Here is a 15,707-nt window from a genome sequence, read left to right on the forward strand (position 1 = left end):
ATTTTGAGAGTTTGCCCTGCAAACTTGAGCCAGTGTGGTGTAGTGGTTAAGAGCGGTAGTCTTGCAATCTGGGGAACCGGGTTCACGTCTCCGCTGCTCCACTTGCAGCTGCTGGGTGACCTTGGGCCAGTCACACTTCTCTGAAGTCTCTCAGCCCCACTCACCTCACAGAATGTTTGTTGTGGGGGAGGAAGGGAAAGGAGATTGTTAGCCGCTTTGAGACTCCTTAGGGTAGTGATAAAGCAGGATATCAAATCCAAACTCCTCTTCTTCTTTGTGGTTTACAGACTATATTTATTCTTGAGCACACGAGCAAAGTCTGTCCTGGCAGGGAACTCCTCTCAACCTGCCATCCAACACTGCAGAAGGAAAGACGTTTAGTCTGGCCTTGGTGAATAACCTTCGATAATTTGGTACCGTCAGGTTTTTAATGTAAGGTGTTAACTTAAAGACATGCCCATATTTTACTCCTACTGCCAGCAGACTGCAGACTGCGTGTGATCGAGATCGCAAGTCACTGTGTTTATTATTCCATAATCTTTGCTTTAACGTCTTTAGGGCGCCTTCATAACCCAAGTAATAAAGTTGGGGGGGGGGACAGAGACCAGTAGAGGTGGCTTTTCTAGCCATGGTTTTCTGCCATTTGCGGACAAACTCCTCATTGGTCAGGTGTTGGTACAAACCCTTCCCTAGATCAAACACTGAAATCCTGAGCCAATGTTTTAGGGCAGCCCACCACACTTTAGTTGAAATTGGGCATTCGCCAGCTTCAAACAGAAGTATGGAGTTGGGGACACAGTTGGGTACCTGCAGCAGAGATCGTAGATATTTTGCGGTAGGCTGTCTGAATTGTGCATTGCTTTGTAACGATTTGTTGGGTCTCTGGGCCGCAATAAAGATTGGTTGATTGATATTTATTCTCTCCATTCAGGGGGGAGAAGGCGATCCTGGTCTATCTGGTGACATTGGACGGAAAGGTTCAAAGGTACTGTATGAACACATCTAGGGGAAGTTTTTGCGGCACTTATCCCCATGCCCTGCCCTGCTTGCAACTGAGGGGGCCTGACTTCTCACTTTCTTTTCCTCATAATCAACTCGTTGTTTATTCCTCTTCTCCATCTTCACAACGTGCCCTTGGCTGTTTTATTTCTTCACTTCTCTGTACAGTAGGTTCATTTCTTACCTAGGAACCCAGGGCAGGGCACAATAAGCTCAAGAAAACAGTAAAATGAACATCAAAACATCTGTTAAGTAGTAAACAAAATAATCACAAAATATCAACCATCCCATAAAACTTTAGACTTCTATTTCTGCACAGAAGGGAGGGCAGACATAATTGGTTCCCCCCCCCCCCCGCCGCCCGCCATTTTACACTCACAACAATCCTGCGAGGTGTGCTGGTCCCATGGGTTACCCAAGAGGTGAGGTCCAAGTCCGGTCCGTGGTCAAAGGTGTAACGTGGAGGCAGTCCGTAGTAGTTGAAGCTGGGTGCAGGGCAGGGAGCCGGGTGAAGTCAGGAATAGACATGCAAGCAGGGAGCCAAGGCGGGTCAGGAGCTCAGGCAGGAAAGCAGGACAGGGTTCAGGCAGGAACTAGCAACCAACAATGTTGCTCCCGCAACTTGGGACTGGGGCTGGCCGGCTTTTATCTGCCCCGAGGCATAGGGCGGCCCCGATCCTCTGATGACTCGCCTCCCCTGGCCTGGAGGCAAGCACTCCTCCTGCGGGAACTTAGTTCCCTCCGCCTCTCTGCCCTGAGCCTCTGCAGCTCAGGAGAGGCTGGAGGGTTACCGGACCCAGAGGCAACCTCAGCTTCCTCTGACGGGGCTGAGAGTGGAGCACCTGCAGGCAATGGGTCTTCCATCACCTCAGGAGCCAGAGCAGACTCAGCTGATGCCTGCATCTGAGGACCCAGCACAGGTGAGGACCCTTCAGGCTCATGCCCCAGCTCAGCTGGTTCTGGAGGCAGGGAATCCTGTGCAGGCTGGGATCCCTCAGGTTCAGCATCCTAGTCCGAATCCCAGGCCATCCACGAGGTAGGTTAAACTGAGAGATAATAACTGGATTGAGATCCCTCACGGTGAGGGTCTGTTCTCATTGTACATCTTCATTGCCTGGTCACAATTTGTCCTCAGGGTTTACGTGGGTTGCCAGGAAGGACAGGACCTCCAGGAGCAGATGGAATCAAGGTAAAAATAAATAAATTAAAATCTATATATGTATTTAAATGGAGGGTCCACCATTGTATGTTTTTTTCTTCCCAGCAGTCCTGGGTTTCACCTAAAACCTGCAAAGAACCTAGTGTGGCCCTATCTTAATGCCTAAAAGGCCGCCCCTGTCTTTAGGCAGAGTGTAGTGGCTGCCTCAGGCAGCAGATTTCGTGTTTTCATGAAAAGGCGGCACATTGCTAGTTGTTTAATTTGAAGTTGTTGGTTTTAGGGAAATGTCTTGGGTTGGCCCTGTTGCAGGTATTAATATTGTGCAGTTTGATACGACTGGATGCGTGAAAACTGACTTCTTTTGGAAAGGAAGCCTTGTCCAGATCCATAAAGATATTATTCAAATTTTACTAGCAGAACTCTTCAAAATACAACAGAAACATCAAACAATCCAAAATAGCCACCCAGTGTCTTGTACTGTCCAGCACAGGCTCAGGACAGGACACAAAAGCAGCTCCCCTCAACATGGTGATTTGCAACCCAATACCTTCATCGCATGGTCTAAGGTTACAACACTCACATGTTAGCTACCAGAGAACAACAACCAGTTAATTAAGTATCAGCTCAGCAAGAGCTCAGAGTGCTATGGAAAATCCACATGTTAAACTTTTAGCAATATATGTTTCATTTATGTGTCAGTTAAAACAATTATACTTAACAGGCCTTGAATATCTGCATCTTCCTCCCACAGTCCATCTTCTTTGCAAATACAACCAAAATGAAAGAAAGAGCATCAGATCACAAGAATAAACCATCAATCCTAATTTAAACATATACAGTAATATAAGCAGTCCACTTCCCCCAATAGATATCCAAATATGTGCGGCTTGGGGGGGAATTGTTTTATTAAGTTCTCTTAAATATTACAGACCTCATCCCGTGGCTTCACTGTCAGCCAGCACCTCCCACCCCCACCCCAATTTGCTCTGTTTAAAATCTAGCCTGATGAAGAGTCCTGGTGACCTCAAAAGTTGGAGCACTATTTTGTGACGTAATAAAGAGCCAAAACATTTAGAAGACACAGACCCCCCCCCCCAAAAAAAAACCACTTGCACCTGTGTGCAAAAAGGACTGGCTAATTCCTCTGTGTCTCGTTCTATGCACAGGGGGAAATTGGTGGTGTTGGGAGTCCAGGGACCTCAGGTGCAGATGGGCTTCTGGGACCCAAGGTGAGGCGCAAAGCTTTTTTCAGAAATAATAGTAATAATTCTCTGCTACCCGGTGGACTATAATAATAATAAAATTTTATTTATATCCCGCCCTCCCCAGGCAAAGCCGGGCTCAGAGCGGCTAACGACAGTAAAAATAACACAGTTTACATAAAATCACAATCAATTAATTGAAATACATTCTAAAATCAATTCATTCTAAAATCAATTCAGAGTCAAATTAACGGCAACCATAGGGCTAGAGTTCTATGAGGATTACCAAAGGAGGGGGTCAGACTGTGCCTTGGGCAAAGGCCAGGCGGAACAGCTCTGTCTTGCAGGCCCTGCGGAAAGATGTCAAGTCCCACAGGGCCCTAGTCTCTTGGGACAGAGCGTTCCACCAAGTCGGGGCCAGTACTGAAAAGGCCCTGGCCCTGGTTGAGACCAATCTAACCACCTTGCGACTTGGGACCTCCAAAGTGTTGTTATTTGTAGACCGTAAGGTCCTCCGTGGGACGTACCAGGAGAGGCGGTCCCGTAGGTGTATGTGTGTGTTGACTGCTGGTTCTCTTAGAGAGAAGCAACTTTGGGAAAGGGCATTTGGAAGCAGAGAAATGTATTGGGGGAGGCATGCTTAACCCTTCCCCAACCCGCTTCTTTTCCACTACTACTGCACCCATTCACTTAGCACAGGGGTCAGCAAACGTTTTCCACAGGGGGCCGGTCCACTGTCCCTCAGACCTTGTGGGGGGCCGGACTATATTGGGGGGGGATTCCCCCCCACTGACTCTCTCCTCCCGTCTCCACAGCACCAGAGAAGCCCCTCTGGCTGCTTACCTGTGCCATATGAATGGCAGGGGCTGGTGGTGGCGGAGGGACAATGAGCGCTGTGAAAGGGCTGGCTCTGGAGAGGGGCTGCTTAAAAGGGCGCTCAGCCATTCGTGGATCAACAAAGCCCAGCCCCTTTCCTCCTCTAGGCAGGGCAATGAGAAACCAGGAGGAGGGAGGGAGGGAGGGAGGAGGCGCCGCCATGGTGTGTGGGGGGTGAATGGCGCAGCCCGAATGAGCAGAATCCCCACGCCGATCCATGCGGTGATTCCTGGACTGTCTGCAGGCCGGATCCAGAAGGCAATTGGGCCGGATCCAGCCCCCGGGCCTTAGTTTGCCGACCCATGACTTAGCAGAATTCCAGAGGCATGTTTGTGAAGGGAAACGAGTCATTTTGCAGGGAAAAGTCATTTTGCAGCAGGGAGTCACAGAAGAAAAGCGGTGGGTGGACAAAGGTTAAGCACGCCCCCTCAATTACCGTATTTTTTGCTCTATAAGACGCACCAGACCACAAGACGCACCTAGTTTTTGGAGGAGGAAAACAAGGAAAAAAATATTCCGAATCTCAGAAGCCAGAACAGCAAGAGGGATCGCTGCGCAGTGAAAGCAGCGATCCCTCTTGCTGTTCTGGCTTCTGGGATAGCTGCACAGCCTGCATTCGCTCCATAAGACGCACACACATTTCCCCTTACTTTTTAGGAGGGGAAAAGTGAGTCTTAGAGAGCAAAAAATACGGTACTTCTGTTCTTCACATCACCCACTTCTGGATGTGTTTTTCCATAGAAGGAACAACTTTTAAGGATTTCAACGCACCCTTTTTAAAAACGGAACTTTCCGCGGTGTCCTGTCCCACTTGCTCATCCCTGTTTATCAGTTTGCTTGCATGGGTTTATTCCATAATGGTTACAGCGATCTTTGGGCTTTGCCTAGGGTGAGCGCGGAGAGTCTGGCACAGATGGGCCCAAGGGAATTTCGGGGCAGAAAGGAGAAAAGGTCAGTGCTGCTGAAATCATGTTGCAAAAGGTTATTTAGTCCTCCGACATCTATCAGTCGTGGTTAACAATGTTATATTCTGATGCTCAAATATGGTTATCCCCTTTTTTGCAAGGCAAATGCCAACATTTCCAAAGAAGATTTCCTTTGGGTTTTTGCCTCATTTGGCCTTTGTTTTGCAATAGCAGCTTTAACCCTTGCTGTGCTGGAAGCCCCACCCCTTTCTTCCATACGGGAGCAAAAAGCATGTGAAGAAGAGAGGGAGATTAACACCCGCGCTTCAAATCCCCGGTCACGATAAAGAGTTACCACCTACTATTAAGACTTCCTAGCCTCCCATTAGAGGAATGCTACTCATGGTATATATATGGGACACAGGTGGCGCTGTGGGTTAAACCACAGAGCCTAGAGCTTGCCGATCAGAAGGTCGGCGGTTTGAATCCCTGCTACGGGGTGAGATCCCATTGCTCGGTCCCTGCTCCTGCCAACCTAGCAGTTCGAAAGCACGTCAAAGTGCAAGTAGATAAATAGGTACCGCTTTGGCGGGAAGGTAAACGGCGTTTCTGTGCACTGCTCTGGTTCGCCAGAAGCGGCTTAGTCATGCTGGCCACATGACCCGGAAGCTGCACGCCGGCTCCCTCGGCCAATAAAGCGAGATGAGCGCCGCAACCCCAGAGTCGGTCACGACTGGACCTAATGGTCAGGGGTCCCTTTACCTTTATCTTTTAGAAGAAGGGAGAGCCATTTGATGTCCTATACTTCCTCATTGCATTGAGTTCAATCATCTTCAAAGCCCATGACACCTTTGGTAAAGGCTGCTCTCCAACTGGAGCGCTCTCAGGACAGTGTTTCCCAGTTGTTGGTGTTTATACTACATTTTTTTAGATTTGCCTTGAGAGAGTCTTTGAACCTCTTTTGTTGACCACCAGCATTACGCCTTCCATTTTTAAGTTCAGAATAGAGCAGTTGCTTTGGAAGACAATCATCAGGCATCCACACAACATGACCAGAAGTACACTGCTTCTGACAGGGGAGGGAAGTCATACCCACCAAGGTTATTAGCTCTTGATAGCCTTCTCCAGAAGTTTAATCTTCTTCCTGTTTCCTTGCTGACTGTTTCTGAGCACATCACATTTCTCAGTCGCTCTGTTTGTGCAACATCTCTCTCTCTCTTCATAATTACATCGAGAGTCACTGGGGTTCACTTGTACTAAATGGGAAAGTCGGCCTTTCAAGAGCAGCCTATCCATCTTCTCCAGGATTTCCCAACTTAATCAGCCAGCCCACCGCAGCCCTGCTTGGTTCAGTCATTCATCTCCTTCCCCCTCAGGAGGCTTCCGCCTGCCAGGGGTGGTGTCATCATCTCTGAACACCGAGCCTCCCCCTTTGAGATGGATAGACTTCTCTATTTATAGAGCCAAGAAACACTCTTGGGGAACAGGAACTTATTAAGCTGGAGAAAGAAGGAAGTTAAGCAAGGGCTCATTTCTTCATCGGCCTGTCTCAATCAGGCTTCCTCGAGCTCGCCCCTCCAGATGTTTTTGGCCTACAACTCCCATGATCCCTAGCTAGCAGGACCAGTGGGCAGGGATGATGGGAACTGTAGTCTCAAAACATCTGGAGGGACGAGGTTGAGGAAGCCTGGTCTAAATACCGTATTTTTTGCTCTATAGGACGCACCGTTTCCCCTCCAAAAATGAAGAGGAAATGTATGTGCGTCCTATGGAGCGAATGCAGGCTCCTTGGCTTCAGCGATAGCAACACGAAGCCTCCGAAGCGCTGAGGGAGCGCTCCCTCCACGCCCCAGAGGCTTTGCGTCGCTCTCCAGGCTTCAGGGATAGCCTCCTGAAGCCTTCGGAGCACAGTGTGAGTTCCCGTTGCGCTCCGCAAGCTTCAGGTTCCTTTCGCTGAAGCCGGGAGAGCAAGACTCTCCTGGCTTCAGCAGAGAGCGAGAGCTGCACAGTGCCCCTTCAGCCAAGCGGGAGGAGAAATGGAAGGGGCTCCGTTTCTCCTGCTGCTTCGCTGAAGGGGCGCTGAGCAGAGAGGGGGAGAAAAAAAAAATTCTTGTTCTCTCCCTCTACGTCCTATGGTCGGGTGCGTCCTATAGAGCGAAAAATACGGTAATTTGCACAAGTCGCCTCCACCAAGCCAAACCATTGCTTCATCTAGCTCAGCGTTAACTGCAGCGACAGGCAATAGCTCTCCAAAGTCTCTCCTGGACTTACCTGGAGATTCTGGAGACCAAAGCTGGGAACATTCCAGGAGCCGCCTTTCTGTTATGTGCGGCACCAGAGGGGAAAGCAATTGATGCAACTCTTCAAGTGTGGTGTAGTGGTTAAGAGCGATAGACTCGTAATCTGGGGAACCGGGTTCGCGTCCCCGCTCTTCCACATGCAGCTGCTGGGTGACCTTGGGCTAGTCACACTTCTCTGAAATCTCTCAGCCCCACTCACCTCACAGAGTGTTTGTTGTGGGGGAGGAAGGGAAAGGAGAGTGTTAGCCGCTTTGAGACTCCTTCGGGTAGTGATAAAGCGGGATATTAAATCCAAACTCTTCCTCTTCATCATCTTTGTGAAGTGGACTACATTTTGGCTGCACAAAGGCCAGGGGGTTCTGTAACACACACACACACACACACACACACACACACACACACACCCTCTGAACCCCGCATCTAGGCAACCTGGCAGCATTGCTGCAATCCAGAGAGACATATCCTCACCGGGCAAAAGCACTAGAGGAGATTGTGGAGTAGAGCTGGTGAGAGGTGCAGTCTACGGAAAAGGCCAAGGGCCAAGTGTGGGAGATCTAAAGCACCATATCTGCGACCAGAGCTGTGCAGATGTTATTGGCCCAGAGATGGACAGAAGATAAATTCACTACCAAAGAAGAATGGCAGGTTAAATTGATGGATTATGCCGAAATGGCTGAAATGACGGGGAAAACCAGGAAGGTCAAAATTTGATAAATGGGGAAATTTGATAATCTGTCTTAAAAAAAAACCATTGCAAACAGTTAAAATCGTTAGTAGGATTGGAAAAATATCACTTGTAGCTTAATGCTGAATTTTGGACACAACGGAGATGCAAAAGATTTGGATTCTCGTAAAAGATGCAGGAGGAAATGATTAACAATAAGACCCACAAAGGGGAGGAAGGAAGTTCAAGAGATTCCTTGCGATCTTGTTTTTACATTGTATGTTTGATATGTGACTGTAAAATTTTAATCTATATAAAATCTATATAATCTATATATAAGAAGGGCCACAGCTGAGGCCCAAGCTGGAGGTGCTATGCCCCTGCTCGGTTTTAGGATGGACTATAAGTTTTATGTTGCATTACAGTCATTTTTTTATGATCTGAGCCCCGTTGGGTAGATCAGCCCTCACAGGTGAGATGTTGAGATCCTCACAGAGAGATGTTGAAAGCGATACAAATGCTGTATCCTGAGAGGAAGTCTTTGTTCAAACTTGCAGGGCGCCAAGGGGGTGCCTGGCCTGGGAGGCTTCAAAGGACAGATAGGCTTACCTGGCAAAGTGGGTGTCGCTGGACCACCTGGCCTGCAAGGACCTCAGGGTGAGCCAGGAATACAGGTAAGAGATTTTTGGTGGGTTCTGGTGGTCAGGGGTGGAAGCAAGGAAACAGAATCTCCTGCAGGGCTTTTGCTTTGTGTTTTGTTTTGTTTTGTTTTGTTTTTTGTTTTGTTTTGTTGAATGCAATCTTTTCCTTAAAGCCAACCAAATTTATGTCAGTGATATGAAGTTAGAATACGTCTTCCAGCAAATGATGAAAGGATCCCATTTATCAAACGCCGAATCTGGTAGATTTAGCTGAAAGGCAACACATGAAGATCTGCATCGATCATTGCGAGGCACCCCTAATTATTTTATTGTATAATTAGAAGAATGTTTTATAACCTTAGAAGGTTGCCTAAGCTTAGAAGGGCAGGTGACATGGCTGTGACTGTCGTTAATGGACCTGCGTTCTGAATTTGCCACTACACTGAAGTCCATTGCACTTTGGGGTGTGTTTGTCTTGCATTTAAGATTTGGGGGGACTGTGTGGTTTATTCCTAGCCTTTATTTCCAGTCTGTCAAAGCTGAAACAGGCTACAAGGGCAGCCCTGCAAACAGCACGCCACAGTAGTCCGGAGAGGTGATGGGACCATGGGTCACAGTGGCTAGATCTGGGGCAGGGATGTGGGTGGTCTCAAAGATCAAGAGGAGAGCTTAGCGGCTGCTGTGTGTCATTTGAAAAATAAATGAAAAGAGCAGATGAAAAGTGAACTAGGCCAGGGTGGGAGGGATGGAGAGACAAGAGAGAGCTGCCTTCATACATGCTTTAAGAGGTTAGGACTTTTATATCAGTGGCAGGAGGTAGTCACACTCTAAGAGCCCTCTAAGAGATCATTAGCCATTCCCGCTTTGGTGCTGATTAGCGAGAGAACATGAAGAGTTTTTCCGCCTCCGCCAACTCTCTCTCTGTCTCTCCATCTCTGAACCCTAAATTATGAAGGAGAGCATGCAGTGGGGAGCTGTAGCCATCAAAGGGCAAAGAGTCCTCATGCCGGCAGTTTATTGATCTCGTGGCAGCGAGCAGAGAGAATGGAGAAGCACCTTTTTCTCCTGTGTAGGATAGCCAAATGCCCTTTTCTCCAACGCGGGTAGGAGCATGTTTGTGTGGTTCTTTCCATCGCAGAACCAAAGGCCAAAAAACTAGGCTAACGGGCTCATCTACGGATGGGAATCAATCGCTCATTACAGTTACCGGCCAATTCTGCAGAAAAACAAACGGTCTGACTCGTTGCAACAGTTTAAAACAAATGCATTAGATATCCCATATTTTTCGCTCTATAGGACGCACCAGATGATAGGATGCACCTAGTTTTGGGGGGAGGAAATAAGGGGGGGGGTTCTGGGATATAAGGGATCTGGCTTCTGGGATAGCCTCTTGTTGTTCTGGCTTCTGGGATAGCCGCTGGGATAGCCAGTCTAGCTTTGCGTGAAGCCTCCGCAGGGCACGGGGAGCCTTCATCCCGCTGCCCTGCGGAGGCTTTGCGCAGCTAAGCCAGAAGCTAGAACAGCGAGACGGAGCGCTGCGCATCGCTCCCTCTCCCTGTTCTGGCTTCTGGCTTAGCCGCGCAGCCTGCATTCGCTCCATAAGACGCACACACATTTCCCCTTACTTTTTAGAAGGGGAAAAGTGCGTCCTATAGAGCGAAAAATACGGTAATTCTTGCCCCGCTTAAGAAGGCAGCAAAAAAATTATCCTGATCTGCACTGAGGTCGGGGGGGGGGGGAGTTTGCCAACCCTTGGAAGCAAAACTGACCAGTTTGTCCATCCTAATTCTCAAACACTGTTGTGTTTTGAAATTTGGCTTCTCTGAATCTTGTGGTGCAGTTCTCCAACCAAACAATGTGTTCAGAAATGCAAACCTGCCTAATTCTCACTTCCTGAGTGTGAGGTCAAAGCAGAGGAGGTGAGGGGTGTGGCTCAGGAGGGGCATATGGCCTGGGGAGAGTCGCAAGGACCAAATAGAAAGACCTGGAGGGCCACATTTAGCTCTTGGGGCAGAAGTTCCTCATCCCTGATTAGGAAGAATCTCTAAGTTTAGTGTTGGCTCCATCTTCCCTGTAAAAGTCAGGGTGGGCAATGTGATTCCCTCTAGATGTTTGTGGACTCATATCTCCCAGTGTCAAAAAGCAAGCCAGCAGTAAGTCACACCATTCAAAGCTGGAGTTAACTCTTTATTCGCATAAACATGATATCCACAGACTTGGTTGGGTGTCAGGCCTAATGAGCAGAGCAGCTTATTCCGGAGGAGGCGGGTTCTTCAACCATGAAATCAGTTGTTGAGACTGAAAGTCCCTGCATCCTCACAGCTGTCTTAAGTTCCCTCCTTCCCAGGGCTTTTTCCAAGCAATCATATGTGGGGTGCAATCCACTGGGAGCAGTCAAGTACAACATTCCTTGTTTTCCTAGAGTGGACCCGCAAGGGAATGTTTGGTCCAGCCAGTCGAAACTTCCTGTTCCTTCTGGCCTGGAGCATCCTTCCTTGCGTGTGACTTAGTGGGTGGGCGTGACCTTTCCAGACTTGGTAAAAGGCCGAGTCACACTGCTACCACCCTCTCTCTTTGACCTTCCTGCATCACCTGGACTGCACAGCTGGCTGCCACAGCAGTTCCCCAAGTCATCTCCCATGTGGGGTAAACCTGTTTGTACATGTTTGTAACGTTAAGCCTTAAGCCTACCTTCAGGGATCACGCTGTGCTCTGCCTGATTATAAGTAAAACTACTTTTTGTTGCTGATGAATAAGACTGTGGTGTCTTTATTCTTTTAGGAGGGGTTCAAAGGGGATCTTAGCAGGAACACACAATTCAGTCTGAGCTAGATTGACTTGTATAATAGTAAAAGGCTCAGGCGAGTCAGAAACTTGTTTTCTGCCCAGTAAGAAGGGGGATGCACTTTGCTAAGTGAAGAAATTGGCTAGCGCAAGTTAGGAAGGATATTAATAATCAATATATCCTCTCCTGCCACCCTCAACATTCCCACATCAGAGACTGCGTCTGCATGCAGCCTGCCATGGCTCTGCCCTTTTCAGCCCTCTTCTGGTTCTGGGAGGCAGGGGGCAGTCGCAGCAGGAGGGGGAGACATCCCTGCCTCTTCTCCAGCCTATCTCATCTCTGCCCCTTGGCTTCCCTCTTCCCACTCACCAGCTTCAGCTTCTACCTCTGAGTCTGGACTGCTCTCTGCCACAGCCTCTTCCTGCTCACTGAACCCTGTTGCCTCTTCAGTTTCCAGTGCCACCTCTTCCCAGTCTTCTCCCTCTGACCACTCTTCATTGTCCCACCACCTCTCCCCTTGCTCTGAGCCTTCTTCCCTTGGTGGCTCCCCAGCTTGTTCCTCTGCGTCCAACCAGTCCGTGACATCCACCATTGGCCATGGGGGTTGCTGATGACGGTAGCTGGAGTCCAATAACCTCTGTAGGGCACTGCATTGTCTACCACTGGGATGAGTGGTTTGGTAGGTCCACTGTTCATCAACTGTCTTCTGCCAATGTTCACATCTCCCAGCATTCGGCTGTGGACATCTCCCCCGAAGGACATTGACTAGTCAAAGTTACAGAGGAGACACTATAGGGCTGCCTTTTCTGTTTCCAGGGCGAGAGGGGTAGAAGAGGAAGGCAACAGCTTTGTCTCAGAGGACCCCCGGGAACTCCTGGCAACAAAGGAGGAGTGGTGAGTATTCTGAGCCCTGCCAGACCTGAGTCCTATGAAATAGAAAACAGAGTGCTGGATGGGATGGCGTGAATGCCATACAGATGGTTGTGTTTGTTTTCCAGACTGTCATTATTTGGGGGGTGAGAGTCATTCCCATACCAGCCAATCCAAGTTGCCCAATTAAAGTGCATCATGAAACTGTGGAACTCACTTCCACAGGAGGCTGTGATCACCCTTGGAAAGTAATAATAATAATAATAATAATAATAATAATAATAATAATAATAATTTATTCATACCCACCCATCTGGCTGGGTTTCCTCATCCACTCTGGGCGGCTTCCAACAAAATATTAAAATACAATAGTCCGTCAAACATTAAAAGCTTCCCTAAACAGGGCTGCCTTCAGATGTCTTCTAAAAGTCTGGTAGTTGTTGTTCTCTTTGACATCTGGTGGGAGGGCGTTCCACAGGGCGGGCACCACTACCGAGAAGGCCCTCTGCCTGGTTCCCTGTAGCTTTGCTTCTCGCAGGGAGGGAACCGCCAAAAGGCCCTCGGAGCTGGACCTCAGTGTTTGGGCAGAACGATGGGGGTGGAGACGCTCCTTCAGATATACTGGACCGAGGCCGTTTAGGGCTTTAAAGGTCAGCACCAACACTTTGAATTGTGCTTGGAAACGTACTGGGAGCCAATGCAGGTCTTTCAAGACCGGTGTTATGTGGTCTCGGCGTCCGCTCCCAGTCACCAGTCTAGCTGCCGCATTCTGGATTAGTTGTAGTTTCCGGGTCACCTCGAAGGTAGCCCCACATAGAGCGCATTGCAGTAGTCCAAGCGGGAGATAACCAGAGCATGCACCACTCTGGCAAGACAGTCCGCAGGCAGATAGGGTCTCACCCTGCGTACCAGGTGGAGCTGGTAGACAGCTGTCCTGGACACAGAATTGACCTGTGCCTCCATGGACAGCCGTGAGTCCAAAATGACCCCCAGGCTGCATACCTGGTCCTTCAGGGGCACAGTTACCCCATTCAGGACTAGGGAGTCCCCCACACCCACCCGCCTCCTGTCCCCCCAAAACAGTACTTCTGTCTTGTCAGGATTCAACCTCAGTCTGTTAGCCGCCATCCATCCATCCACCAAGTGTGGGATAATGCTTGCTTGACGTCTCCTGACCTCTCCACAAGGATGAATGCTCATTGAACAGGTCATCCGGAAGTGAGCTTAGTTGGAGCACGTCTGCTGTGCAGTCCTTGCCGACGTGGCAACCTCCAGTCCTTCTTGACTGCAGCTCCCATCATTCCCAGCCAGGCAAAAGTACTTGGGATGTGGTCTGGGGAGAGGGGTGTGGCTGGGGAGATTTCCAAGGGCCAGGCAGAGAGGCCTGGAGGGCCACATCTGGACTCCCCAAACTCTGGAAGACCTGTTTTCCGAAGGGCTGTCATTTCAGAATACTTCCCAGTCTGGCTTTGTAACTTGGCTTTTGGCTCTCATTGCCTTGTGATTCTTCTTCTGTATGGACTGCTGCAGGGACAGCTATTCCTGAGTCACAGCTTTGCTTATTTCCTGCGGGCAGCTGTCACTTGCTTTCCCCCCCCCGCACCTCGCTCCTTAACAGCTTTTTGCCAGTGTCCCATCTGCGACTGATGCAATTTGCGTCGGCACTCTGAGCGCCGTAAGCGAGAGCAGATTCAGAAAAATGGACCACTATGGCCTGCCCGTGGCCTTCTGGGGCATCATGTTGCTATTTCTAAAACACAAACCTGGTTAGAATTAGTTGCAGAACCATTCTCCAATCGATCATGCCCATCTTTGATATCTAATCCTTTCCCCTTCCTTTATTTTCTGCTTTGAGCCTGTTTTGATGTGTTTTCCTGTTCGTTGGGGCTCCTTCACTGCTAGCAGGGTTCTCTTAATACCGTATTTTTACGTTTATAAGACTAGGGTTTTTTCCCTTTAAAATAATGTCAAAAATTAGGGAGCATCTTATACACGGATACATCTCCCCCCATTTTCTTAAATCTGAGTCCCCCCAAATAGGGGGCATCTTATACATGGGGACTCTTATAGACAGAAAAATACGGTATATGGCATTGCTAACCTCTGTATTGTAATTCCCAAGGCAGCAATTTGATCCTTTCTTGGTATACAGATACTTCACAACAATGAAATGGGGGCAAATCTCGGGGAGGCCAGCCCTGAAGAACTGCTGCCAGTCAGTGTGGACAGTAATAGTAATAATAATAATAATAATAATAATAATAATAATAATTTTTATTTATACCCTGCCCTCCCCAGCCAAGGGGAGGGATTTAGCTCAGGGGGGATAACAAGCAATAGAAACAAGTTGAATGATTACAACTTAAAAACAAAATTAAAATACAACATTAAAATATTGAAACATTAAAATATTAAAATGTAGCCTCATCGCAGGAGGAGAAAGGAAAAGAAAAAAGAAAGAGAGGGAGGGAGGGAGGGAATCAAATTGGCTCCAAGCCAAAGGCCAGGCGGAACAACTCTGTCTTACAGGCCCTGCGGAAAGAAATCAGATCCTGCAGGGCCCTGGTCTCATGAGGCAGAGCGTTCCACCAGGCCGGAGCCAGTGTTGAAAAGGCCCTGGCTCTGGTTGAAGCTAATCTAACTTCCTTAGGGCCCGGGACCTCTAGGGTGTTGCTATTTATGGACCTTGAGGCTCTCCGTGGGGCATACCGGGAGAGGCGGTCCCGTAGGTACGAGGGTCCTAGGCCGTGAAGGGCTTTAAAGGTCAAAAGCAGCACCTTAAATCTGACCCTGTACTCCACCGGGAGCCAGTGCAGCTGGAAAAGCACTGGGTGAATATGCTCCCATGGCAGGGACCCCGTGAGGAGCCTCGCTGCAGCATTCTGCACCTGCTGGAGTTTCTGGGACAGCTTCAAGGGCAGCCCCGCGTAGAGCGAATTACAGTAGTCAAGCCTGGAGGTGACCGTCGCATGGATCACTGTGGCCAGGTCGGGGCGGGAAAGGTACTGAGATAGTTGGGCCAATGGGTCTTTCATTGTAGTTCTGTGGGAGTTTAGTGTTGATTCAGGGTTCAGTGCCAGGATGCCTGGGCTGCAGGAAGCAAGAAGGGTGCATCAGCTCAGCAATGAAGAAACACTGAGGATCTGATATCTTGGATGCTTGCAATCCATTGTTGTGGGATAACCAGCATGCTTAAATCTAATTAATACATGAAAGGGTTAAGACCATAGAGTAAGCTGTCCTGCCAGGCTTAGCTCGGTCACTCCCACTCACCTAGGGCGGAAGGTAATCAAGCATATTGTTCCC

General features: G+C 48.9%; 1 protein-coding gene across 1 annotated transcript in view; it reads left to right on the forward strand.

Moving 5' to 3' along the window:
- LOC310744058 (uncharacterized protein) overlaps window positions 1-15,707 on the forward strand; it is a gene marked incomplete at its 5' end in the record, with an annotated part of 173,477 nt that overhangs the window by 130,574 nt on the left and 27,196 nt on the right. Inside the window, 6 exons of the mRNA XM_083574801.1 lie at window positions 932-985; window positions 2,135-2,188; window positions 3,325-3,387; window positions 5,125-5,187; window positions 8,663-8,779; window positions 12,348-12,425. Of these exons, the coding sequence (XP_083430927.1) occupies window positions 932-985; window positions 2,135-2,188; window positions 3,325-3,387; window positions 5,125-5,187; window positions 8,663-8,779; window positions 12,348-12,425 (429 nt within the window). The remainder of the gene's footprint in view (window positions 1-931; window positions 986-2,134; window positions 2,189-3,324; window positions 3,388-5,124; window positions 5,188-8,662; window positions 8,780-12,347; window positions 12,426-15,707) is intronic.

Source organism: Podarcis filfolensis (assembly GCF_964270895.1).
Source record: "Podarcis filfolensis genome assembly, chromosome: 10".
NCBI lineage: Eukaryota > Metazoa > Chordata > Lepidosauria > Squamata > Lacertidae > Podarcis > Podarcis filfolensis.